The 26,892-nt window shown below is 45.1% G+C and overlaps 1 protein-coding gene across 13 annotated transcripts in view; it reads right to left on the reverse strand.

Annotated features, from left to right (window-relative positions):
• Positions 1-24,636: 24,636 nt before the first annotated feature.
• The window catches only part of HEATR5A (HEAT repeat containing 5A), a 128,324-nt gene continuing 126,068 nt past the window's right edge, over positions 24,637-26,892 (reverse strand). For all 13 annotated transcript variants that reach the window (XM_048852593.2, XM_048852589.2, XM_075129748.1 and 10 more), the window contains 2 exons: positions 26,546-26,759; positions 24,637-26,310 (listed from right to left, as the gene is read on the reverse strand). In XM_048852593.2, coding sequence (XP_048708550.1) covers positions 26,006-26,310; positions 26,546-26,759 — 519 coding nt within the window. In that variant the 3' untranslated portion in view covers positions 24,637-26,005. The remainder of the gene's footprint in view (positions 26,311-26,545; positions 26,760-26,892) is intronic.

Consider the following 26,892-nt stretch of genomic DNA (forward strand, 5'->3'; position numbering starts at 1 on the left):
TAAATTCGACCTAAAGTCCTAGTGTAGACCAGGGCTTAAAGGGCTCTTAAAATCGATTTCCTTACTCCACCCCCGACAAGCAGATTAGCGCTGAAATCGGCCTTTCCCGGTCGAATTTGGGGTACTGTGGACACAATTAGATGGTATTGGCCTCCGGGAGCTATCCCAGAATGCTCCACTGTGACTGCTCTGGACAGCACTCTCAACTCAAATGCACTGGCCAGGTAGACAGGAAAAGGCCCGCAAACTTTTGAATTTCAATTTCCTGTTTGGCCAGCGTGGCAAGCAGCAGGTGACCATGCAGAGCTCATCAGCAGAGGTGACCATGATGGAGTCCCAGAATCGCAGAAGAGCTCCAGCATGGACCGAATGGGAGGTATGGGATCTGATCGCTGTATGGGAGAGGAATCCGTGCTATCAGAACTCTGTTCCAGTTTTTGAAATGCCAAAACATTTGTCGAAATCTCCCAGGGCATGAAGGACAGAGGCCATAACAGGGACCTGAAGCAGTGCTGCATGAAACTTAAGGAGCTGTGGCAAGCCTACCAGCAAACCAGAGAGGTGAATGGTCGCTCCGGGTCAGAGCCCAAAATATGCCGCTTCTATGATGAGCTGTATGCCATTTTAGGGGGTTCAGCCACCACTACCCCAGCGGTGTTTGACTCCTTCAATGGAGATGGAGGCAACACGGAAGCAGGTTTTGGGGACGAGGAAGATGATGATGAGGAGGAGGCTGAAGAGAGCTCACAGCAAGCAAGCGGAGAAACCGCTTTTCCCAACAGCCAGGAACTGTTTCTTACCCTGGACCTGGAGCCAGTACCCTCCGAACCCATCCAAGGCTGCCTCCCGGACCCGCCAGGTGGAGAAGGGACCTCTGGTGAGTGTACCTTTTAAAATACTATGCATGGTTTAAAAGCAAGCATGTGAAAGGATTAATTTGCCCTGGCATTCGTGGCTCTCCTGGATGTACTCCCAAAGCCTTTGCGAAAGGTTTCTGGGGAGGGCAGCCTTATTCCATCCACCATGGTAGGACACTTTACAACTGCAGGCCAGTAGCACGTACTCGGGAGTCATTGTAGAACAAAGCATTGCAGTGTGTGTTTGCTGGGGTTCAAACAACATCTGTTCTTTATCTCTCTGTGTTATCCTCAGGAGAGTGAGATATCATTCATGGTCACCTGGTTGAAATAGGGTGCTTTTCTTAAGGGGACATTCAGAGGTACCCGTTCCTGCTGGGCTGTTTGCCTATGGCTGAACAGAAATGCTCCCCGCTGTTAGCCACGGGGAGGGGTGAGGGGCTAGCCACGTGGTGGCGGGAGGCAAAATGCGACTTTGGAACGAAAGCACATGTGCTGTGTAGGTAATGTTAACAGCAAGGTTTACCATGAAAGAGTGTAGCCATTGTTCTAGAAAATGTGTCTTTTAAAATACCACTGTCTTTTTTTTTTCTCCACCAGGTGCATGTGTTTCAAGGATCACAGGATTTTCTCCTTCCCAGAGGCTAGTGAAGCTAAGAAAGAAAAAAGAACGCACTCGCGATGAAATGTTCTCCGAGCTCATGCTGTCCTCCCACACTGACAGAGCACAGACGAATGCGTGGAGGCAGACAATGTCAGAGTGCAGGAAAGCACAAAATGACCGGAATGAGAGGTGGCGGGCTGAAGAGAGTAAGTGGTGGGCTGAAGAGAGGGCTGAAGCTCAAATGTGGCGGCAGTGTGATGAGAGGAGGCAGGATTCAATGCTGAGGCTGCTGGAGGATCAAACCAATATGCTCCAGCGTATGGTTGAGCTGCAGGAGCAGCAGGCAGCAGGAGCACAGACCGCCACTACAGCCACTGTGTAACCAACCACCCTCCTCCCCAAGTTCTATAGCCTCCTCACCCAGACACCCAAGAATGCAGTGGAGTGGCCTCTGGCCACCCGGCCACTCCACCCCAGAGGATTGCCCAAGCAACAGAAGGCTGGCATTCAATAAGTTTTAAAGTTTTAAACTTTTAAAGTGCTGTGTGGCCTTCTCTTTCCCTCCTCCACCCCCCCTCCTGATGCATCTCTCCTCCACCACCCCTCCTGGGCTACCTTGGTAGTTATCCCCCTATTTGTGTGATGAATGAATAAAGAATGCATGAATGTGAAGCAACAATGACTTTATTGCCTCTGCAAGTGGTGATCAAAGGGAGGAGGGGAGGGTGGTTAGCTTACAGGGAAGTAGAGTGAACCAAGGGGCAGGGGGTTTCATCAAGGAGAAACAAAGAGAACTTTCACACCGTAGCCTGTCCAGTCATGAAACTGGTTTTCAAAGCTTCTCTGATGTGCACCGCGCCCTCCTGTGCTCTTCTAACTGCCCTGGTGTCTGGCTGTGCAAAACCAGCAGCCAGGCGATTTGCCTCAACCTCCCACCCCGCCATAAACGTCTTCCCCTTACTCTCACAGATATTGTGGAGCACACAGCAAGCAGTAATAACAGTGGGAATATTGGTTTCGCTGAGGTCTAAGCGAGTCAGTAAACTGCGCCAGCGAGCCTTTAAACGTCCAAATGCACATTCTACCACCATTCTACACTTGCTCAGCCTGTAGTTGAACAGCTCCTGACTACTGTCCAGGCTGCCTGTGTACGGCTTCATGAGCCATGGCATTAAGGGGTAGGCTGGGTCCACAAGGATAACTATAGGCATTTCAACATCCCCAAAGGTTATTTTCTGGTCTGGGAATAAAGTCCCTTCCTGCAGCTTTTGAAACAGACCTGAGTTCCTGAAGATGCGAGCATCATGTACCTTTCCCGGCCATCCCACGTTGATGTTGGTGAAACGTCCCTTGTGATCCACCAGTGCTTGCAGCACTATTGAAAAGTACCCCTTGTGGTTTATGTACTTGCTGGCTTGGTGCTCCGGTGCCAAGATAGGGATATGGGTTCCATCTATGGCCCCACCACAGTTAGGGAATCCCATTGCAGCAAAGCCATCCATTATGACCTGCACATTTCCCAGGGTCACTACCCTTGATATCAGCAGATCTTTGATTGCGTGGGCTACTTGCATCACAGCAGCCCCCACAGTAGATTTGTCCACTCCAAATTGATTCCCGACTGACTGGTAGCTGTCTGGCGTTACAAGCTTCCACAGGGCTATCGCCACTTGCTTCTCAACTGTGAGGGCTGCTCTCATCTTGGTATTCTTGCGCCTCAGGGCAGGGGAAAGCGAGTCACAAAGTTCCATGAAAGTGCCCTTATGCATGCGAAAGTTTCACAGCCACTGGGAATCGTGCCAGACCTGCAACACTATGCGGTCCCACCAGTCTGTGCTTGTTTCCCAAGCCCAGAATCGGCGTTTCACCGCATGAACCTGCCCCATTAGCAGCATGATGCCCACATTGCCAGGGCCCGTGCTTTGAGAGAAGTCTGTGTCCATGTCCTCCTCACTGCGCTGACGTTGTCTACTCACCTAGTTTCGCTTTGGCAGGTTCTGGTGCTGCATGTACTGCTGGATAATGTGTGTGGTGTTTAATGTGCTCCTAATTGCCAAAGTGATCTGAGTGGGCTCCATGCTTTCCGTGGTATGGCGTCTGCACGGAAAAAAGGCACGGAACGATTGTCCGCCGTTGCCCTGACGGAGGGAGGGGTGACTGACGACATGGCTTACAGGGTTGGCTTACAGGGAATTAAAATCAACAAAGGGGGTGGCTTTATGAGAAACAAAATGGCCCCCTCAAGGATAGAACTCAAAATCTCAAGGATAGAACTCAAAAGTGGGTTTAGCAGGCCATTGATTTCACGGAGGGAGGGAGGGAGGAGAAAATGAATACAAAACAAATCTGGTCTTTTTCTTGTTTTGATCCTCTTCATCTATCTTTATACATCTTGCTGGCAGCAGACTGTGCAGTACGACCGCTACCCATCATCATCTCCTGGGTGCTCGGCAGAAGATGGTGCAGGATGACTGCTGGCCATCGTCTTCTGCTGGTTGCTGATTAAAAGACAGGGCACTGCCGGTAGGACTGAATCACCATGAGATGAAACTTAAAAGGGAAATGACCTGGCTGAGTCATTCCCATGTTTGCCCAGGCACCCCTGACCTCATCGAGGTTGGTTAAAAGAGCGCCCAGGACTACGTCGACGACGGCTACCAATCATACTGCACTGTCTGCTGTCAAAAGGCAATAAACTGCTGCTGTGTAGCAATGCAGTACCATGTCTGCCAGCACCCAGGAGACATACGGTGACAGTGAGCTGAGTGGGCTCCATGCTTGCCATGGTATGGCGTCTGCACAGGTAACTCAAGAAAAAAGGTGCAAAACTATTGTCTGCCCTTGCTTTCATGGAAGGAGGGAGGGAAGGGGGGCCTGACGATATGTACCCAGAACCACTCGCGACAATGTTTTAGCCCCGTCAGGCACTGGGATTTCTACCCAGAATTCAAGTGGGTGGCGGAGACTGCAGGAACTGTGGGATAGCTACCCACAGTGCAATGCTCCGGAAGTCGACAGTTGCCTCGGAACTGTGGACACACTCCGCCGACTACATGCTCTTAGAGCACATGTGTGGGGACACACACAATTGGCTGTATAAAAACGCTTTCTACAAAACCGACTTCTGTAAATTCGACCTAATTTCATAGTATAGACATACATGTGACTGAATCCAATATACAGCAGTGTTGAACCCCAGTGGTAATTTTTTTTTCTTTCTGTACCAAATTTAAGCAGCTTTCTGTAGATAGCAGCAGCAAGCACAGTGGCTTAATGTACTAATACTTCCTGCTTTAGTTTAGTGATGCTTTACTCTCTATTGCAGTGAGCTTGAATCACAGATGGGGATTAAAAACAAATAAAGAGATTTGTATTAAATGCAGTCCTGTTGGCATGAGCTATCACTTATAATCACAAAAGATAGCAGATAGTTTAATGGGTGCAAAATTGCAGACAGATAAATATATATTATATTTTGAATAAGTGCCTTTGAAGGGTGCAGCTTACTCTGAGAAGGGTCCTGAGAGTCACCGAATGCATGGAGAACAATTACTCACAGTCCTCTTTATAACAGCCCTTCCCATATTTGAAGACCGTTATCAGGTCCACCCTCAGACTTCTTTTCTCAAGACTGAACATGTCCTGTTTATTTAATCTTTCCTCATTGGTCATGTTTTCTAAACCTTTTAGCACTTTTGTGTTCGCCTCTGGACTGTCTCCAGTTCATCCACATCTTTCCTAAAGTGTGGTGCTCACAGTTGGACAGTACTCTAGGAGAAGCCTCACCAGTGCCAAGTACAGTGGGACAATTACCTCCTATGATTTACATATACCACTACTGTTAACACATCCAGGAATATTAGCCCTTTTCACAACTTGTTACGAATTACACCTGAGAGGACACGCACACAACTGCTGCGAATTATACCTTGTAGGACACGCACACAAATGCTGCGGATTACACCTGGTAGGACACGCACACCAATGCTGCGAATTATACCTGATAGGTCACGCACAGTTCGAATCTAGGCTGAGGCACATAAACAAAGTCCACAACTGCAGAGTTCCCAAAAGACACAAAGTTTATTATGCTCGAGCATGGTGCCCCCCCTGCTAGCCAGGAGGGGACCCTGATACAGATTATACAAAGGTTATATACTTTTTAGCAAAGCATGTTGCCCTCGTGCATCGGAAACCTTAGCCAATAAACAAAGCCTTTTCTTATCTACCACCTGTCCCTGCTTGGTGCATTCCTCATGCTAAACCAGTATGTTAATTACACAGCATGGTCCTAAAGCCATGCATCAGTAACTTTTATTATCAGGATGGGAGGCCTCACATCAAGGCCAAAAGACAGGGAGTTAGAGACTGACAAAAACCAGATACTGGGAGTCAAGGCAGGCTGGAGACAAGGAGGAGGATTTTCACAGGGATTCAGTATCTAAGGGTAACTCCTCTTGGTGTATGATGTGCTGGCATTTAAACAATGGTGGGCCCCAAACCAAAATGGAGTCACATGTGCTAAATTTTCCTTAACAAACTGCATCACATTGTTGACACATATTCAATTTGTGATCCACTATAACCTTCCTCTAGATTCTTTTCTGCAGTACTATTGCCTAGCCAGTTACTCCCCATTTTGTGTTGTGCATTTGATTTTTCCTTCCTGAATGAAGTACTTTGCACTTGTCTTTATTGAATTTTATCTTGTTGATTTCACAACTAGTCTCAAATTTAAGGTCATTTTAAATTCTAATTTTGTTAGTCAATGTGCTTTCTATGCCTTCCACCTTGGTGTCATACACAAATTTTGTAAGCATACCCTCCACTCCATTATCCAAGTCATGAATTGACACATTGAATAGTATTGGACCCAAAACAGACCCCCCTGCTGGTCCCCACTAAATACATCCTCTCAGTTTGATAGTGAATATTGATAAATATTCTTTGAATATAGTCTTTCAACCACTTGTACACCCACAATATAGTAATTTTGTCAAAACCACATTTCCATACTTTGCTTATGAAAATATCACATGGGACTGTGTCAAAAGCCTTATTAAAATAAAGATCTATGACGTATGCTGCTTCTTGGCCTCAGTTACCTTGTCAAAGGAGGAAATTAAGTTTGTTTGGCATGATTTGTTCTTGACAAATCCACATTGACTGTTACTTATTCCTTATTACCTGTAGGTGCTTACAAATTGATTGTTTAATCCTTTGTTCTAGTATTTTTCCAGGTATCAAAGTTAGTTTGACTGGTCTATGATTCCCTGGGTCCTCTTTGTTCCCCTTTTTAGAGTACTATGTTTGCCCTTCTCCAGCCTCCGGGAACCTCACCCATCTTCCATGAATTCACCAAAGATAATCTCTAATAGTTTCATGCTTCCTAGATTGCTTCAGCTAGTTCCTTAAATACCCCAGGGTGAATTTCGTCAGGCCCGGCCAACTTTAATACATCTAACTTATCTAAATATTCTTTAACCTCTTCTTTCCCTATTCTGTCTTGTGTTCCTTTCCCCTTGCTGTTAATATTAGGGCTTGTCTACACTGGCACTTTACAGCGCTGCAACTTTCTCACTCAAGGGTGTGAAAAAACACCCCCCGGAGTGCTGCAAGTTTCAGTGCTGTAACATTCCAGTATAGACAGTATAGACTCCAGTACTGGGAGCAAGCTACACCCCTCGTGGAAGTGGGTTTTTTTTAGAGCGCTGGGAGAACGCTGTAGACAAGCCCTCAGTTGCGTTGCATATCTGGTCACTATTAACGTGTTTTAGTGAAGACTGAAGTAAAAGAGCATTTAACACATTAACCTTCTTGATGTCATCAGTTATTAGTTTTCCTTCCCTTCTGAGTGGAGAACCTACACTTTCCTTCATCTTTCTCCTGCTCCTAATGTATTTATAAAACCTCTTACTGCCCATTATGTCCTTGCTAAGTGTAACTCATTCTGTGCCTTAGCCTTTCTGATTTTGTCCCTGCATACTTGTGCTATTCATCCTTAGCAATATGTCCATGTTTCCACTTTTTGTAGGATTCCTTTTTTGTTTTTCAGGTCATAAAGAGCTCCTGATGGAGCAATATTGGCCTCTTCCTATCTTTCCTTCACATGGGGATAGTTTGCTGTTGTGTCCTTAGTATTGTTTCTTTAAGAAACTGCCAGCTCTCCTGAACTCCCTTTTCCCTTAGATTTTCTTCCCAGGGGACTTTACCTACCTGTTCCCTGAGTTTGTTGACGTTTCCTTTTTGAAGTCCATTGTCCTTATTCTGCTGCTCTCACTCCTTCCTTTCCTTAGAATCAAGAAATCTGTCATTTCATGATCACTTTCACCCAAACTCCCTTTTTTTCCCCGTCTGCCCTTCCTGAACAAACTATGCTCTCTATACCAATATTGCAGTCATTTATCCTAACAACTCTTAGTGATGCCAATTAAGTCATAATTTAGATTGGGTGCTAAACTTCCAGTTCTTCCTGTTTATTCATCATACTCCTCATATTTGTGAATAGACATCTAAGATGTTGAACAGATTACTTCACGATTTTCCCTCTTGGTTCTTCTATGGCCCTATTGTAATTTTCCATTTCCCCTTCAACTTCTAGCCTTCTGTTAAGGTCATCTTTTTAATACTTACCTGTGGGCTTTCATTGCCTACCCTCTTTGAACCCAGTTTGAAGCTCTCCTCACTAGGTTGGCAAGTCTGTGTCTGAAGATGCTCTTCCCCTTCTTCGTCAGGTGGACCTCATCTCTTCCCAGCAGTTCTCCTTCCTGTAACTGCATCCCATTGTCAAGGAAGCCAAAGGCTTCCTGTTGACATCATCGGCACAACCATGCATTCATCTCCAGGATGCATGCATCCCTGCCTGCGCTCTTATCCTGCATCAGTAGGATGAACCCCCACCCGCACCTCCAACTCCTAAACTATATATCAAATATTTAAACTAAATTAATTTGTCAAAAAATTCCAACAACCCATTTGGTGGTACATTAGCCTTGCTTGTTTTGTATTGTTCACTTACTTGTAATTTGTTGATGAACAATTGGTCTGCCCATCCTTCGTGTGAATTAAATCATCTGTACTTAGTTTTGTGGGCACACAGTACTTCATGCCATCCAATACTATGATGAGACAAGTTAATGGCATTACTATAGAGAGATAATGCAATGTCATTAGCATATCACACCATGAGTCTACCTCTGTTGACAGAAGATTCTAAGTGGTTAATATTTAAGTTGATCAAATTGTGACTGGCCTTTATGGGGGGCTAGAGAATGGTCATCACAATGAAGGAAATTCAAGAGTAGTGTGGTAAGTAGTCCCTGCGAATCAGAAGAAGAAAACAGAGCTAAAGGCATGAATAGATTGAGGAGACCAAGTTAAAATTCTTTAAGTATTCCCATTTGCTGTGCCAGGCACCTGATTTGTTTTTCTAGGCTTCCTATGTGATAGAAGCAGAGAACAGGCACCCTGGCTGAGTAGCTGCTCCAAGAATAGGAAGTGAAGCCAGATAAGTAGTTTAAAAGTAGCTGCTGCCCATTTTACTCCCTAGCTTCAGCCCTCTTCAGCTAGGGAGCACTTCTGTAGTGCAGATGTGAATGACAATTTTTCTATTCCCCCTACTCCTCTCTTCCTGTGTCCGCTGGGTGGTGATATACCGTTCCTCCCTGGTGTCATGGGGGAAAATCAAGATAGAAGGCAGGGAGCCCTTGGGCTCAGAGCCTCACTTTGTTTTTCATCATCTGTGTTAGGCTGGCTGGCTGGCACCAGAGAACATGGTGGCATTTCTGAGCAACTCTTCAAATGAGGCTGCAAACCATTGCCTTAGGAACAGCAAAATACTCCTAGATTGGCTGGCCTCAGAATAGGAGTGAATGGGAAATGTGACAGGAAGCAAGCTCTCTTTCCAGCCTCCACTTGACTATACTAATACAGTTGGACTCCCCTGCAAACTGAACAACATTTACTGTAAACTCACTACCACAGCAAGTCACACCCAGGGCTCCCTCGTGGCAATACAGACCACTGCTAAGCTAAGCTAGTAAATCCGCTCCAAAATCCTCCATTTTGTGTTGCCAGAGTAAGTGAACATACATACCACAGGATACCGATGTTCAATCAACAGGGTTTCAAATAGAATGATTTGAAAAATTTGGACAAAAGCAGAAAAATGTTACTTATGGTTTGGGCAATGTAACCATTTCAATCACAGCTGCTCACTTGCTAAAGCTACATGGTAAAATAGTGAAACATGAATGAGTTTTCCTGCACATAGTTGTACAGTATCTGACTCAAACAGAAATTTTAGATAACCTTGGTGGCAGTATTTGAATTGTTTATCCCTTAAATCCTCATTTAGTCAAGATTTACAGAAAATATGGATGTGTCAGTGACTATCTTGTTCTCCTGATGTTTTATCATATATTTCATGTGGAATGGAATGAGAGCTAAAGGCTGTACAGAGGTTGTATTTTCAAATGTTAAAGCATTCACATTTTTAGTTGTAAATCAGGATAAGTGTTTCAGGATCCAGAATCTTTGGGGTATACTTCCAACAGAAATGCTTCAAATCCTCTTGGACAACTTTCTATTGTTCTTTTTCAGAACTGAGAGCCTGAAAGTAGAAAATACACCGAACAGTCCTATAATCAAACACTTCCTCAGATGTCATAATAAATAGTAACAATAGTCTGTACTGGTATCAGCTGAGACCCTCAAAAAGCAAATTATCCCTATCCAAAGCACACTGCAAGTCAGTGATATGATTAATGAGCTCTGTGTAAGCTCCAAAGTTTTTCTCTCTCACCAACACAAGTTGGTCCAATGAAATATATTACTTTACCCACCTTGTCTCTCTCAAGTCCTGCTATCAACATGGCTACGACAACACTGCATATAAGAAGTGGAAGAGATTTAGTTTCAGTTTGAACACTGATTTAAAACGCTACTAATCTTTTATAGGTAGAAACTGTGATTGAGGATATGATATGTAGTACCTAAAAATCAAGACGGATTGAATAATTTTTTACCTCACTAATGATGATAGATTCAGCTTCTTACCAACAAAATCCTTCAGACACAGATTCCCTTCATCTGCAAATTCGCCAACATTTATAAATAGATATAATAGGCTTTTCTGTGTATTATCAAGACACATTGGCACATGTAAGTAATTTGCATGTTGTGATAGTGCTTTGCCGTGTCTGGCACTCATCATGTCAATCTGTTTTCTTCCATCAGTGCTGGCATTAAGAGAATCTGTGTCTGAAGGATTTTGTTGGTAAGAAGCTGAATCTATTATCATTAGTGAGGTTAAAAAAATGTTTCAATCCATCTTGATTTTAAGGTACTACATATTATATCCTCAATCACAGTATCTACCTATAAAAGATTAGTAGGATTTTTAAATCGGTTTTCAAACTGAGACTAAATCTCTTCCACTTCTTATATGCAGTGTTGTAGCCATGTTGATACCAGGATATGAGAGAGAACACAGGGGTGTAAGACTAAATTCCACATTCTAGAATATAGGACTTTGTCCTGTGGGGTGCCACAACTTCCCTTGAGTTCATGAGACTTGAAAGTGTTCAACACTTCATGTGACTGGGACTATGAGGCTTTACCACTGATTTCAATGGGAGCGAAGTTGTATGTGGGTCAGGCTGTCATAGTGTTAACTAGGCATGTTACTCTTTTCGGAAAAAGAGAGTTACCTTTTCCGTAAGTGTTGTTCTTCGAGATGTGTTGCTCATGTCTATTCCACAATAGGTGTGCGTGTTCGCCATGTGCACCGGTGCCGGAAGTTCTTCCCCTAGCAGTACATGTAGAGGGGAGCGCACCCCGCGACCCCTGGCGTGGCGTCTGCCTGGCGCGGTATAAGGGGAGCTGCACACTACCCCCACCCTCAGTTCCTTCTTGCCGGATAACAACAGAGAGGAAGGAGGGCGGGATATGGAATAGACACGAGCAACACATCTCAAAGAACACCAGTTACAGAAAAGGCAACTGTCTTTTCTTCTTCGAGTGATTGCTCATGTGTATTCCACAACAGGTGATTCCACGCTATATCTGTTGGAGGTGGGTAGGAGTTCACAAATTCCCAGGACGGAGGACAGCCCTGCCGAACCCGGCGTCATCCCTGGTTTGGGGACAATTGCATAGTGCAAGGTGAATGTGTGAACCGAAGACCACGTGGCTGCCCTACAAATGTCCTGGATTGGGATGTGGGCCACGAAGGCAGCCGATAAGGCCTGCACCCAAGTCGAGTGTTCACTCACAATGGGTGGTGGGGGGACACGCACCAGCTCATAACAGGAGCGGATGCACAAAGTGATCCAATTGGAAATCCGCTGAGTGGAAATCGGCTGGCCCCTCATGTGCTCAGCTGAGGTGACGAACAGTTGCAAGGACTTTCTGAATGGCTTGGTCTGCTCGAGGTAGAAAGCCAGAGCCTACTGCACATTGAGCGTGTGCAGATGGCGCTCCTCTCTGGATGTGTGAGGCTTGTGGCAGAGGACCGGTAGAAAAATGTCCTGACCCACGTGGTAGGCAGAGACCACCTTCGGGAGGAACACAGGGTGTGGGCGGAGCTGGACTTTGTCCTTACAGAAGACCATGTATGGTGGCTCAGAGGTCAGGGCCCTGAGCTCCAAGACTCAGCTGGCCGATGTGACTGTAACCAGGAAGGCCACCTTCCATGAGAGGTGAGACCAGGAGCACGTGGCCAGTGGTTCAAATGGGGGCCCCGTGAGACGAGCCAACACCAGGTTTAGGTCCCACTGTGTAACCGGGGGTCTAGAATACAGAAAAAGATGGTCCAAATCCTTAAGGAACCGGCCAGTCATAGCATGGGAAAATATAGTGTGCCCTTGCACCGGCGGATGGAAGGCCGATATAGCTGCCAGGTGCACCTTGACTGACGAGGGCTCCAGGCCCTGGGCCCTCAGGTGGAGGAAGTAATCAAGGATAAGCTGGATTGGGGCGGCCACAGGGGAGACACCCTGGTCCGCCACCTACCTAGAAAACTGAGACCACTTCGCCAAATAAGTGCGGCGAGTGGAGGGCCATCTACTTTCAAGGAGGACACGCTGAACCTGTTCTGAGCACGTCCTTTCCTTCCCACCTAACCACTGAGCAGCCATGCCGTGAGGTGAAGAGCTGCTAGGTTGGGATGGAGGAGGCAGCCTGGTCCTGAGAGACCAGGTCCGGGTGGAGTAGCAACAGCCACAGCGGAGCTACCGCCAGGCCCGTGAGGGTCCCGTACCAATGCTGCCTGGACCATGCCGGGGCAATCAGAAGGACCCGGGCCTTGTCCATCTTTCTCTTCTGCAGGACCCTGCTGATTAGAGGGAATGGGGGAAAGGCGTAGAGAAGCCGGCCTGACCAGGACAGGAGAAAGGTATCAGAGATAGCACCGCTCCCCAGGCCCCCCGGAGCAGAACCGGGGGCATCGCTGGTTCTGCTGAGTCGCAAATAGGTCCACCTGGGGAGTTCCCCACCTTTGGAAGAGCTGGTGTGCCACTTCCGGGTGGAGGGACCACTTGTGTTGCAAGGAAAAGTCCCTGCTCAAGTGATCCGCCCTCTCGTTCTGGGCACCCAGTAGGTGGAAGGCCTGCAGATGGATGTTGTGGGCTATACAGAAGTCCCACAGCCTGAGGGCTTCATGGCTGAGGGTAGAGGATCGGGCCCCGCCTTGCCTGTTGATATAGAACATCGTGTTGTCTGTGAGGACCCTCACTACCTTGCCCTCCAGGTGCGAGCGAAAGGCCATACATGCCAGCCACACCACCCTGAGCTCCTTGATGTTTATATGTAGGGTCAGGTCTTGAGTTTGAAATTTCCCCACATGGGCCCCCCAACCAGGTCCGACACATCGGACACCAGCTCCAGCGATGGGGCCCTGTCCCTGAATGGGACTTCTTGGAGCATATTGTATGGGGCAGACCACCACCGTAGGGAGGTGATCACAGAGTCTGGCACGGTGAGGACCTTGTCCATCCAGTCCATGGCCTGGGAGAATTTCGAGGCCAACCAGAGCTGGAGGGGCCTCATCCTGAGTCTGGCGTGATGGACCACGTACGTACACGCCGACATGTGACTCAAGAGCTGCAGGCAAACCCTGGCTGTTGTCACCGGGAACCTTGTGACCGAATCGATGAGCCCTTTCAGGGTCTCGAATCTGTCTCAGGGGAGAGAGGCCCTGGCCAACGCTGTGTCCAGGAATGCCCCAATAAACTCTATACATTGGGCCGGGACTAAGTGGACTTGGTGTTGTTTACCAACAGGCCCAAGGCGGTGCACGTGGACAGGAGGAGTGCCATGTGATCCCTCACCTGCAACTGGGAGGTTCCCTTGACAAGCCAATCGTCCAGATAGGGAAATATCTGGACCCCCTGCCATCTGAGATAGGCTGCTACCACCAACATGCATTTTGTGAACACTCTGGGGGCAGTGGACAGACCAAACAGGAGGACCGTGAATTGGTAATGATTCTGTCCCACCACGAAATGGAGGAAGCACCTGTGCCCCTCGAATATGTGGATGTGGAAGTACGCATCCTGCAGATCAAGGGCAGCGTATCAGTCCCCAGGATCCAGGGAGGGGACGATGGAAGCCAGGGAAACCATGCGGAACTTGCGTTTCACCATGTACTGGTTCAGACCTCGCAGGTCCAGGATGGGCCTGAGCCCCACTTTGACCTGTGGGATAAGGAAATAATGGGAGTAATACCCCTTGCCCATGAACTCCTCAGGCACCACCTCTATAGCTCCTAGTCCTAGGAGCCGCCCCACCTCCTGCTTGAGCAGAGCTTTGTGTGAGGGGTCCCCCAAGGGGGATGGGGGCGGGGAGGTGGTTGGGCAGGGAGGAAGTAAACTGGAGGGTGTAACCGCAGAAGATTGTGTTGAGGACCCATCGGCTTGAGGTTAACTGCGACCATTCCAGAAGGAAAGCACACAACCGGTTGGAGAAGGGGAGATTTATTGGGGGTGGATCCCTAATGAGGACTGCGGGGTGCCCCCAAGTGTCCCATCAAAAGCACCTTTTCCCTGCCTGCTTGCCCTTGGAGGACCCAGGCTGGGGGGCAGGATGAGACAGCCTCTGTGGCCATCTCTTATAGTCCATCTGCTTCTTATGGACAGCTTCATATTTCAGGAGGGTGGCCTGGACAGGACTTGAACTTTGCTCTTGCTGGAGCCGGGATATAGAGGCCCAGAGTCTGTAGGGTCATGCGGGAGTCTTTCATGCCGTGCAGCCTTGTATCTGTTTCTTCCGCAAACAAAGCTTTCCTGTCAAACGAGAGATCCTGCATGGAAGACTGCACCTCGCTGGACAGCCCAGAGAGCAGGAGCCATGACACCCATCTCATGGACGCCGCAGATGCCATGGATCATGCGGCCATGGTCCGCAGCATCCGAGGCTGCCTGCAGGGATGCTCTAGCAGCTGCTGCCCCTTCCTCCACTAGCACCATGAACTCCTTCCTTTCACGCTCCTGGAGGGAGTCCTCAAACTTGGGCAGGAGCCCCACAGATTGAATTTGTACCGGCCCAGGAGAGCCTGATGGTTTGCCACTTGTAACTGGAAGCTTGAAGACGAATAAATTTTCCTTCCGAAAGAGTCCAGTCTCCGAGACTCTTTGTTTTTTGGGGTCAGGGCTGGCTGACCCTCCCGTTCCCTGTGCTTGCCCGACTTGAGCACCAGGGAGTTGGGTGTCAGGTGGGTGTACAAGTACTCATGCTCCTTAGTGGGTACAAAGTACTTGTGTTCCACCTTCTTAGAAATGGGGGCCAACGAGGCCGGTGTTTGCCACAGGGCATCTGAAATCTTAGCCACCCCTTCATGGAGGGGCAATGCCACCCTACCCGGTGCCAACAGGGACAGCACATTAAACAGGGAGTCTGAGGGCTCTTCCATCTCCTCTGCCTGGAGGTGGAGCCTTGCTGCCACCCTCTTTAAGAGTTCTTGATGGGCCCTGAAGTCCTCCTGCGGGGCGAGGAGGCTGCTGTGGTGCTCTGGGTATCGGCTGGCACTGGAGGGTCCACCACCTGGTCAGACTTCCGAAGCTCCAGCCACGGAGCCAGCTCCCACTCAGGGCTGCACCAGAGGCCACGGTGCCCACTGGTACCATTGGGCCGGCCACGACGCTCGGTGCCACTGCATCTGCTGTGGCGCCGGCGGGGCCGGGTGTTCGGGTGGCTGGCCTGGCCCATTGAAGGACGGCTACGCATGGAGGCCGGGCTGGAGTAAGATCTGCTGCTGTCTCTGGACCAGGAGGAGCGGTGGTGCTGGGATCTACATCGGCCACGGGACCGCGATCTCAATGTGGAGGACCGGTACTGACGGTAACAGCTGCTCCGCAAATAGCCTTGACAGGTGGACCCACGATGGTGAGACGCCGGCGATCGACGCCCGGGGCTGAGATGTCTTGGTGGAGACTTGGAGCGGGAGTCTGAGCAGGAATGGCGTCGACGACTGTGCTATGACCTACTGTGGTACCCCCTCCGAGATGAGGACTGTTGGCGATGCCTGCTGCGTTCCCGTCGATATTCGCTCCTTGAGGACGAGCGGTGCCAAGAGTCCCGGGTAGCCGGAACCCAGCCAGACAGTTTGGTCGGCATCGAGGGCGATCCACATGGATTCTGCCCCAAACAGTCGCTGGGTGGTGACCGGTGTCGGGAACATTTCCTCGCCCGAGACCGGTACTGGGCTGGAGGCGACTGGGAAGATCCTAGTGGCAGCTTGCCTCTGGAGCATGGGGCCAACATTGGCAGCGCTCTGGGCACCGGCATGGACATAACGTCCCTCCCCGTGGGGAGGGCTTCAGGTGTGGACAGCATCCAGGCATCCGGAGAGGCCTGTTCCGAAGGGGCCGGGCTACTCCACTCAACATGAGTTGGAGGCCTGGGGCCCGGTGGGGATCGAGGACTGCCCAACATGGGCCTAGCCTCTGTCCCAGACTTCCCTCACTTCTGCTGCAAAGCGGGAGTCTTTGTGGCCCTCTTGGCGTGCCCCGTGGACAGGGAATGGTGCCGATTGGTCGATAGCACCAGAGGGTGGCCGCGTACTGACACCGCAGTGCTGGGTACCAGTTCGGAGCGGCGTGCTGGAGTCAGGGTCAGTGCCAACTCCATCGGGATGGCCTGGAGCCTAATGTCCCTTTCTCTTTTGGTCGGAGGCTTAAACGACTTGCAAATCTTGCACCTTTCGCTGATATGGGTCTCTCCTGAACAGCGCAAACGGTCTGCGGGCAGGTCACTTCTTGGCATAGAACGCCTACAAGAGCCACGCAACTTAAATCCCAGGATGCGGGGCATGCCCTGGCCTGGGCTCACTGACTAACTAAACAGCTAACTAACTACAGGTACTAACACTGAACGAACCAACGGTTCTGGGGACGAGCGACAGCAAAGCTGGAACAGAGTAGTTCCGACGCACCTTCACTGGCAGCAAGAAGGAACTGAGGGTGGTGGGAGCACAGAGCTCCCCTTATACCGCGCCAGGCAGGCGCCACTCCAGGGGTCGCGTGGGGCACTTCCCCCCTACGGGTACTGCTAGGGGAAAAACTTCCAGCACCGGTGCACGTGGTGAGCATGCACTCCTATTGTGGAATACACATGAGCAATCACTCGAAGAACTACTGGCTTTTGGTTTCATCTGTTTAGAAGACACATGAACCCTACTTTTAGATACCATTTTCCCATTTGCTTTTATATGTAATAGGTCACCCTGACCCCCTAGAATCTGATGCAGAATATTGAAGTAGAAAATACTAACAAACTGTACATCAGACAGAGGGAGAAAAATCTATATAACATTGTGCAAAGCGTCTAGGCCTAACATTGGCATCCTTATAGTCTTTGGGACTTGCAAACCAGAAGATAAATTAAATACAGTAAAACCTTAGAGTCAGGAACACCAGAGTTATGAACTGACCGGTCCACCACGCACCTCATTTGGAACAGGAAATACACAATCAGGCAGCAAAGAGAGGGGAAAACAGCAAATACTGTACAGTACTGCATTAAATGTAAACTGCTAAAACTATAAAGGGAAAGTTTTAAAAAAGATTTGACAAAGTAAGGAAACAGTTTCTGGGCTTGTTCCATTTAAATTAAGATGGTTAAAAGCAGCATTTTTCTTCTGCATAGTAAAGTTTCAAAGCTGTATTAAGTCAGTGTTCATGGTAAACTTTTGAAAGAACAACCATAACGCTTTGTTCAGAGTTATGAACAACCTCCATGCCCGAGGTGTTTGTAACTCCGAGGTTCTATTGTACATCAAATCTTTCTTTACTCTCTATTACATGACAATATAGTTGAATTTTGAAGTTACATGCATATGTTTCACCTGATCTCTTGCATATTTATCATAGAATATCAGGGTTGGAAGGGACCTCAGGAGGTCATCTAGTCCAACCCCCTGCGCAAAGCAGGACCAATCCCCAATTTTTGCCCCAGATCCCTAAATGGCCCCCTCAAGGATTGAACTCATGAGCCTGGGTTTAGCAGGCCAATGCTCAAACCACTGAGCTATCCCTCCCCCCTATTTATCAGACATCATGGCAAATACCTTTTCCACTTTTATAGATGTACCTGTAGCTATATCCCATTATTAAATAGCTTGGGTTGAACCTGTAAATAGGAATCATGTGTTATAATTAAGGCTCAGATTTATTCACAGATATTTTTAGTAAAAATCAGGAGAGATCTGGTGCAATAAATAAAAATTCACAGAAGCCCATGACCTGTTTGTGATTTTTTACTAAAAATATAACTGATAAAATGGGGAGGGAGGAGGGTCCAGCACCCACAGCAGGGTCCCTGCTTCCTGCGGTGGCTGGGAGCTCCGGGGTCCCCCCGCTGCCCGCAGGGGCTGGGAGTTCTAGGGTCCCTCTGCAGTCCGCAGAGTCTGGGAGCTCCGGGGACCTGCACCACCCGGTGGCTAGGGGAAAAATGGTAGAAAATGCCATGGAGGTAAGCCTTAGTTATAATTAGTCTCCAGATAATTGAACTGCAATCCTGTGTTTTAGTAAATTTCTATGGCAGTAGATTAGGAGGTTACCAAGGAGAGGGGAATAGATGCATTAAAAGTTAGATTTTAAGCACATGGTTGTATAAAATACAGAGCAAGGGCAGTTTAAATTTGATTTTACTGTGTTTATTTTTTAAGAACTGCCCTACCAATTGTAACTCACCAACTGTTCTCTTAATTTCTTGAGTTTTAAGAAGAGTTTCACTTGTCAAATGAAATAATCAAGCCTTAATGGAACTACTTGTGCTCAAAGTTAAGGATATAAAGTAACTGTTTTCAGGATTGAACAGTGAACAGCAGCCCAGTAGCACTAAATTCAAGATACAAGACAACAAATCTGCCTTTTTATGATACTCTGCATCCAAGGTGATTCCAGAGATTGAGTGACTCCATTTTGTTTCCTTGTCTCCATTTTGAGTTAGGCAAGCACATTACTAAGGTACCATCCCACGGTTAGCTGGAGGCTGACTGGTCACAGCTCTGAAACTGGTGGGGGCAAAAACTGGCAGGGAAATGCAGTGGTGAGGTAATTGTTGATCATGAAATTCGGTCCATGAGAAACAACGTTGCGATGTGGTATGGGCGGAGTGCTGACAGAAAGATGTAAGCAAAACAACTGTCAGTCAAGCCTAGAGTGTCAGAGACACAGAAGCAGGTGGAAGAGAAACAGGAGCAGGTGGAGGAGGAGGAGGAGAAGTCTGTCACTGACCGAGAGGGAGAAGACCAAGAAAAGACAGAGACCCGAGCGAGATGAGACTTGACCTAAAGAACATCTAAGAACTATTACCAGAAGTTGTCAGCAACCTTTGGAAGACTGATCATCTGAAGCAGGGAGCAGCCACTTAGATCATCTTAACTTTATGCTGTTGTAGTTTGGGTGCTTTTAGCTTGTGTGTAGGGATTTGTGTTTGCACCAATAAAGGATACTTTGTTTTGGAAAAGATATTACTTGTGTCAATCACTTATTGGAGGGCTGATCTGTATCCTCTAAGACATTCCCTTAGCCCCCTTACAGACCCATACCTGAGGAGAACAGATTGGTGTGAACAGGTGGGCTGTTTTGAGGGAAAACCCTTGGGGGATATTTGAATTCTGTTTTTGGGATATCAAATGAAAGCATAATAAGGATCATATACATCAAGGTAACATTAAACTCTTTGGGTAAACGTTGAACACTACTCGTTTTCTAGGGGTCTTCTGCATAATTTTTTCCAATTTTCTCATCTCACTAAGATTCCATGTCCCAACCACCAACTTTTCACCAGAGGAAAACTTCAGACTTTTTGTTAGAACAGTTTAAAACTGTTTAAGAACGTGCATTGACTGGCTTAGATTCAGCTGGCTCGAAACCAGCAACTCACACTGCACATTTGTTGTATAAAAGCCTTTTATTAGAAAGCCCATAATGTGATCTGCTATGAGACTAAAGCTACATCTCAGGAAGCTGAAGGCATCATTGCCAAACAAATTTTGCCTCGCATTCTAAATTAGAGTACACAGACTGCCTTAAAGAAAAGGAGGACTTGTGGCACCTTAGAGACTAACAAATTTATTTGAGCATGAGCTTTCGTGAGTGACAGCTCACTTCATCGGATGCATGCAGTGGAAAATACAGTGGGAAGATTTATATACATAGAGAACGTGAAACAATGGGTGTTACCATATACACTGTAAGGAGGGTGATCTGGTAAGGTGAGCTATTACCTGCAGGAGAGCGGGGGGTGGGGGGGGACACGACACCTTTTGTAGTGATAATCAAGGTGGGCCATTTCCAGCAGTTGACAAGAACGTCTGAGGAACAGTGGGGGGTGGGGGGGAATAAACATGGGGAAATAGTTTTACTTTGTGTAATGACCCATCCACTCCCAGTCTCTATTCAAGCCTAAGTTAATTGTATCCGATTTGCAAATTAATTCCAATTCAGCAGTTTCTCGTTGGAGTTTGTTTTTGAAGTTTTTTTGTTGAAGTATTGCCACTTTTAGGTCTGTAATCGAGTGACCAGGGAGATTGAAGTGTTCTCCGACTGGTTTATGAATGTTATAATTCTTGACATCTGATTTGTGTCCATTTATTCTTTTACGTAGAGACTGTCTGGTATGACCAATGTACATGGCAGAGGGTCATTGCTGGCACATGATGGCATATATCACATTGGTAGATGTGCAGGTGAAGGAGCCTCTGATATGTGGCTGATGTGCTTAGGCCCTATGATGGTGTCCCCTGAATAGATATGTGGACAAAGTTGGCAACGGGCTTTGTTGCAAGGATAGGTTCCTGGGTTAGTGGTTCAGTTGTGTGGTGTGTGGTTGCTGGTGAGTATTTGCTTCAGGTTGGGGGGCTGTCTATAAGCAAGGACTGGCCTGTTTCCCAAGATCTGTGAGAGTGATGGGTCGTCCTTCAGGATAGATTGTAGATCCTTGATGATGTGTTGGAGAGGTTTTACACTGGCTTAGTGAGCTTTCTACTACTGCATTAAGTGAAAAATGACTGTCTAAATAGAAAGGTTTGGAAAAATATGAGGTTGTCTGGTCACACATGAAACTATTGCATCCTTTTGTAGTTTAATATATATTAGCCCTGATACTCATCAGTTATGTTCTCATTTATTTATCCATTTAGTCACTTTAATACGTGATACCCTGCATGACCTCTACAGGTTCAGGTTTGTTTTTGCTTTTTGTTTAATAATGAACGTTGAATTTTTTTATGCTAATTCCATTTTATGCATGCATTTATATGTGTTTTTATTTTCTATACAAACAATTAAAATCAATTTTTAAAAAATATATTAGGAATAGAGTTTTAGATGGGACTGCAGACAGTTTAAGCCAGTTGTTCATGTATCTCTAAAAGGAATCACTGCCACACACACCCCCGACTCTGCTGAATATCTGCCTGATCACTGGTGACTACTGTCATGCATTATTACTATGACTACAAAATAGTTGACAAGGTGACTCCGATTCTACAGTTCATTCAGTTCTTCCTATTCCCAGTGACCCAGTCAGCCCTCCTGTGGCCCTGTTTGGGAAGAGATCCCCACAAAAATTCCAATAATTAGCAAACCCTTCCAATAGAACTGCTATACCTCCTCTACATGAAATCATCTTATTTTGTGAGGGATATTGCATCAGTCTAAATGAGTCTGAGCTTTATTGACCTTCACAGCTTAAAATATTTCTGGCATCTCAGTTTGTAGCCAGGTGCATGCTGAAGCATACAAAATTAGAGTCAGATTATGAATTACTCTAGACATGCAAATAGTAAAGACTACTTGGACAACTACAAAGTTCTGCATGCTTTGCTTAAATGTAATGACAACTTTACAAAGAATTGCAGGATACTCCTAAATGACTATGGCAAACGTAACTTTAAACAAAACTGCAGCATGTCAATATTATGACAAATGATTTTGTCTTTGGCAGAGTATTTAAAATATCATATTCCAAGTTCTCTCTTTCTATATCTATACTTCCAGTGTTACATTAAAATGCATTAATACTGTATTTTTTTAAATACAAAAAAGGGAAATATTTTGATTTCCCTACTTGAAAAGGTTGGCATCAGGGTGAAATGAATAGGAGTGCAAAAAACACATTGCCAAAAATAGGTGACTAAGGGAGTGGACACAATATGACAATTGTGAATGCTGCCACTTGGTTTAAAACTGATGTAACAAACATGCTTAAGAACCTGGCACTGAATCAACCAAAATTTCAGACACCTTCAGTTTCTCAGAGATTAGGTCTAACTCAGTGAGGAAAGATCAGTCCAAGAATAGGGTAATTCATACAAAGGGAAATCAGTGATCTTACTTATGGATGGGCTAGCACCAGCAGGAGAGTGAATTTGTGTGGGGGGGTGGAGGGTGAGAAAACCTGGATTTGTGCTGGAAATGGCCCACCTGATGATCACTTTAGATAAGCTATTACCAGCAGGACAGTGGGGTGGGAGGAGGTATTGTTTCATGATCTCTGTGTGTATATAAAGTCTGCTGCAGTTTCCACGGTATGCATCCGATGAAGTGAGCTGTAGCTCACGAAAGCTCATGCTCAAATAAATTGGTTAGTCTCTAAGGTGCTACAAGTACTCCTTTTCTTCTTACTTATGTAATATGTTTCAATTTAAGGTATGAAGTGTAAAAGTGCAAGGCACACAGACTTAGTACATGAACTTTTCTAATATTTACATGAATAAAATAATTGTCAGACTGTTTTTGTTCCAAACTCTGGATATCAAAAGTTAGTGATGTTTCTCTCTTTTCTCCATCTTTTTCTTACTTCCAAGTTTAGGTTATATAGGTGAGATAGTGGAAGAAAGGGGTTTTCAAAATTGTAAATGAGCATCAAGGTAAATCCAGAGAGCAATGAACAAACTTTTTCTTCCTTGATCCCTTCAGATTTAAGTGGTAGAAAACAGGTGTAAATGTAATTCCATTTTGATTTAATAACCTGTTTCAAAAGGACAGATTCTAAACTCACGGCAATCTACCTTTAAGACAGCTGTTGTGGCAAACCCGGTCCAAAAATAACAAATCATCTGCTCCATCTGGGCTTTCAAGACAGTGACCACCAAATGCCAAACCACATAGCTCCAGTCCCTCTCTTCCAGACAGAGGATTAAAATGTTAACTATTCCATTCAAATTCTCTGAAAGACATGGGGCAATCTTTTTATGCTTTTATTTTTTACTTGGCTTTTAGCAGGTTTGCTTGCTGCTAATGCAATATGTGAAACTGTTTTTAAGAAAAGTATGTCAGTGGTGAAAAATGTCATAACCTCATTACTATTAAAATATTAATGGTAATTAGCACAGGCAGAATTTTTTAAAAGTAAAAATGTAGATACAATCCTTTATATATTAGATGAGGGGGAAAAGTATTAATATAGATTCCAAATGCAGCAGCCTGCCTTCTCAGCAACACTTCTGCCCAAGAGTTCATCACCCTAGTGCTCTGCTCATTACACTGTGAAATACCATGTCAGATTCAAAGTCTGGACGACTCTTTATGACCCTCCAAGAAATTGGCCCAAGGTATTTGAGAGCACCCTCTCTACTCACCTCCTCTGTCCAAAACAATAATCTTCCTAGGCAACTACTTTCCTCCAGAAATATAAAACTGTCAACTCCAAAGATGAAATTTATGAGATCAGGAGATGGGCAGTGCTGAGAAAGCTCTAAGTCTAGAGAACTCCCTTCTGACATAGGTGAGAATGACAACAGAGCTCACGTTTTTTCAAGGAAAAAGAATTCTTCAAAAAACAATACATGGAAAGATGTCCTAGAGGTAGAGACAGTTCCAATCCACAGTACTCATGGAACTCCTGTTGCAGGATCAGATTTTCAAAGGTATTTAGGAGCCTAAAGATGTAGAGAGATTGCTAAGGAAGTTAGGCACCTAGATGCTTTTTAAAATCCCACTGGATGCCAAAATATCTTTGGCCCCTAAAGTTTGGGTCAGTCTGCATCCCTCAAGGTCACTTCCTCCTCAGGAACAGGTTAGCGCTGCTCTAGGAGTGTTCCTGTCATAACCCTGAGGGGACTTGTTCACCCCATTATAGGGAGGTTTTTTTTAAACTCTCAGGGGCAGTTGTTAATTCTGAGTTATTCTATTTGCATTTTTACATCTTATGGTAAATATGTCTATAGAGGTTCTGATAGGTGAAGGGTTCACATAGAGTTCATGCACCTGGAAACATTCAGGGCACACCCTGAATATTGTGTAGGAGCAGTGCACACACTGCTCCGTCCAAGGACATGGACCATGGGAAGTCGCCCGGAGGACATGAACCATGGGAAGCTTCCTTGGACTGGGCTCAAGGCCTGAGAACAAGGACTGTAGTAGATAGAGGCTGGTAAATAAGAATATTAATTAAAGTCATATTATTTCCTTTGTTGATGTCTTTTGCGGTCAGAATATGTAATGCGCAGGAGGGAGAGAAATAAAAGGGAAGGAGGAAAGCTGACAGGCAGAAGCCTGTCAGCAAACCAGCTTGCTTGCTTGCTAAAGCCGTGTCCTGTCTTGTCATTAAACCACCACAGATAGGGACACTGTATTGATTGGGAATATTAATTAAAATCCAGATTTTTAAAGTAACTCGAAATAAATGAAAGTCCTTCTATCAGGTAAAATGAAAAACACACTTAACTGAAGAAAATTAGGTTTATTTATGTGAATTAGAAAAATGAATTGTTAGAATTTTGGTCAAATGGTTAATGCTGTACAATTTACAATAGTATTTATATACAAATCTTATAATAAAATACAGTACATCACACTCTTCCTGAGTCACAGTGTGTTTCTCAGCTCCGTAGACGTTTTTCTTTTCTTGACTAATTTTTAACAAGGAAATACTATACTCATTTTGACAGTATTTGGTTTAGTGAGCTAATACTGGCACAAAAGAAAAAAGGCAATAATTAGAAAATACTTTATAGCCATTGCATTTTTAGTAGTTACATTTTTTTCTATATTAAAATATGTTCCTTGATAAAAATTATATTTTTTGTACTTTTTCTTTAAGTTTGTTGTATTTTGACACAAGATAAGCTAACTTCAGACATTTCCACCCCTCCTTGAAAAGATATGATTATTAGTGAGAGTCACGTATAGATACTTGATCATTTAAAAATCATGAAATAGATGCAGCTAGATAGATAGATGTCTGAATCAGAGGCACAGTGCATCAAAACTGCTGTCCTTTTCAGGTTATGTAAGTTTCAACTGTCTGGCTAGCATAATATAAAGTTAAACCAAAAAGTATATCCTGAAAAGTGAGGCTTTATATGAAGCAATAAGGCACCAGTTGTGCAAACACATACACATGTGCCTTAACTGTAAGCACATAAGTCCCACACTGCAAGTCCCTGCAGAACTGGGGCCAAAGTGAACAGGCATTGTGAAGCTGTAATATAACAGCAAGTGTTATATTGCTATATCTTGGACAGCTCAAGAGTTTATTAGCATTTAATTAAAGAAGTCAATATTACCTTAAATGCAGTGGGATATTAGAGCTCAACAATAATTTATCTTAAGGATGACAAGGACATTCAATATATGCAGTATGTTAAATTAGTACTTAGGAAAGACTGAACAGCAAGTAAATTTATGCCCCAGTTAAATCCAAAATCAATAATCACAGTAACTTTTGTTTTAAACAAGTATTGCCAAAAATAATTCAGTTTATTTAATGAATAAAAACGGCTGGCTCCTCAATATATCTAAGTCTTATTTCTTGTCTGCATTGATATTAGAAATGCACGGTTCTTGCAGATTTGTTATTTTATTAATGCAAATATATAGTTTATATTACATTTGATACGTTTTACTCAGAGTGCTCAAATTTAAAAGGTCAATTATATTTAATAGAAAGCAAATCTCTAAAGAATGTTGTTTTTAAAAAATCATCTGGATTTCAAGTCAAAATTGAGCTAAAACTGAAACCAACTCTTCCTGACTACTGTAATTAGAAATGAAAAGGGACTTTTTTGCAGTGTTATCAAAGTGCTTAAGATACTTCAGAGAAAGTTGGTCTTTAATTGAATGCTTGAACTTTTCCCAGGATTCTTTGCATGTTTAGGTGTTGTCTTGACTTTAATGCTTTCCTGATTGCCTTTTACAGCTGATTCAAGCCTGGCTTTCATAGTTGGAGAGGAAGCCATTACTTTTTTAAAAACTGATGAGTACTGTGGACCAATCTGCATCACGTTTTGCAAAGCAAACTCATGTAGATTTCTTGCTGAGTTTGTGGCTGACCCCAAAGAATTCTCATCCAAAAGAAAGGAAATAAGGAGGGGCAGGAGGCAGGCCACCAAATAAGCACCTATAAAAATTAAAAACAACACTTAGATATCAAATAATTTTTTTAAAGTTTTCAAATCCTAATGACTACTAAGCACAGAAAGAAAGTCAACATTTTTCTAAGACATACTGTTAACTAGCATAACTAATAATTAAATTTTGTTCAAAATTATAATTATGGGGGAATACATTTTGTTTTAGTTGATTCCCGACAGCCACTTAAGACATTAAAAGGGCATTGGAATTGAGGGACTTACGATGTTCTTCCTCAGCAATGGCTATGAGAGCTGCGACCACCTTTATTCCTTCCTGAATGACTTGCAGTTCAGCAGAATTCTCAGGCTTTGTTTTTTCTGTTTCCTGCAATTTCCTCATAATAGATGGTGCCAAAGAATGAATGTAAGGATATGAGACAGCTCTGTTGGGATATTGAAAGATGGAAAGCAGCAGCTGATAGCACTTAAGCTGTACCTAAAGGGGAAAAGTTACAGTTACAATACTGAATGTAAACAAAGTTACACTTAAAACTACATGTCAGAATGCCTTGGCACTTCAAACAATTTTGAAGATAAAGTTTTTAAAAGAAAAAAAGTGTACAAAAGCT

The sequence above is a fragment of the Caretta caretta genome, chromosome 6 (genome assembly GCF_965140235.1).
Source record: "Caretta caretta isolate rCarCar2 chromosome 6, rCarCar1.hap1, whole genome shotgun sequence".
Classification (NCBI taxonomy): domain Eukaryota; kingdom Metazoa; phylum Chordata; order Testudines; family Cheloniidae; genus Caretta; species Caretta caretta.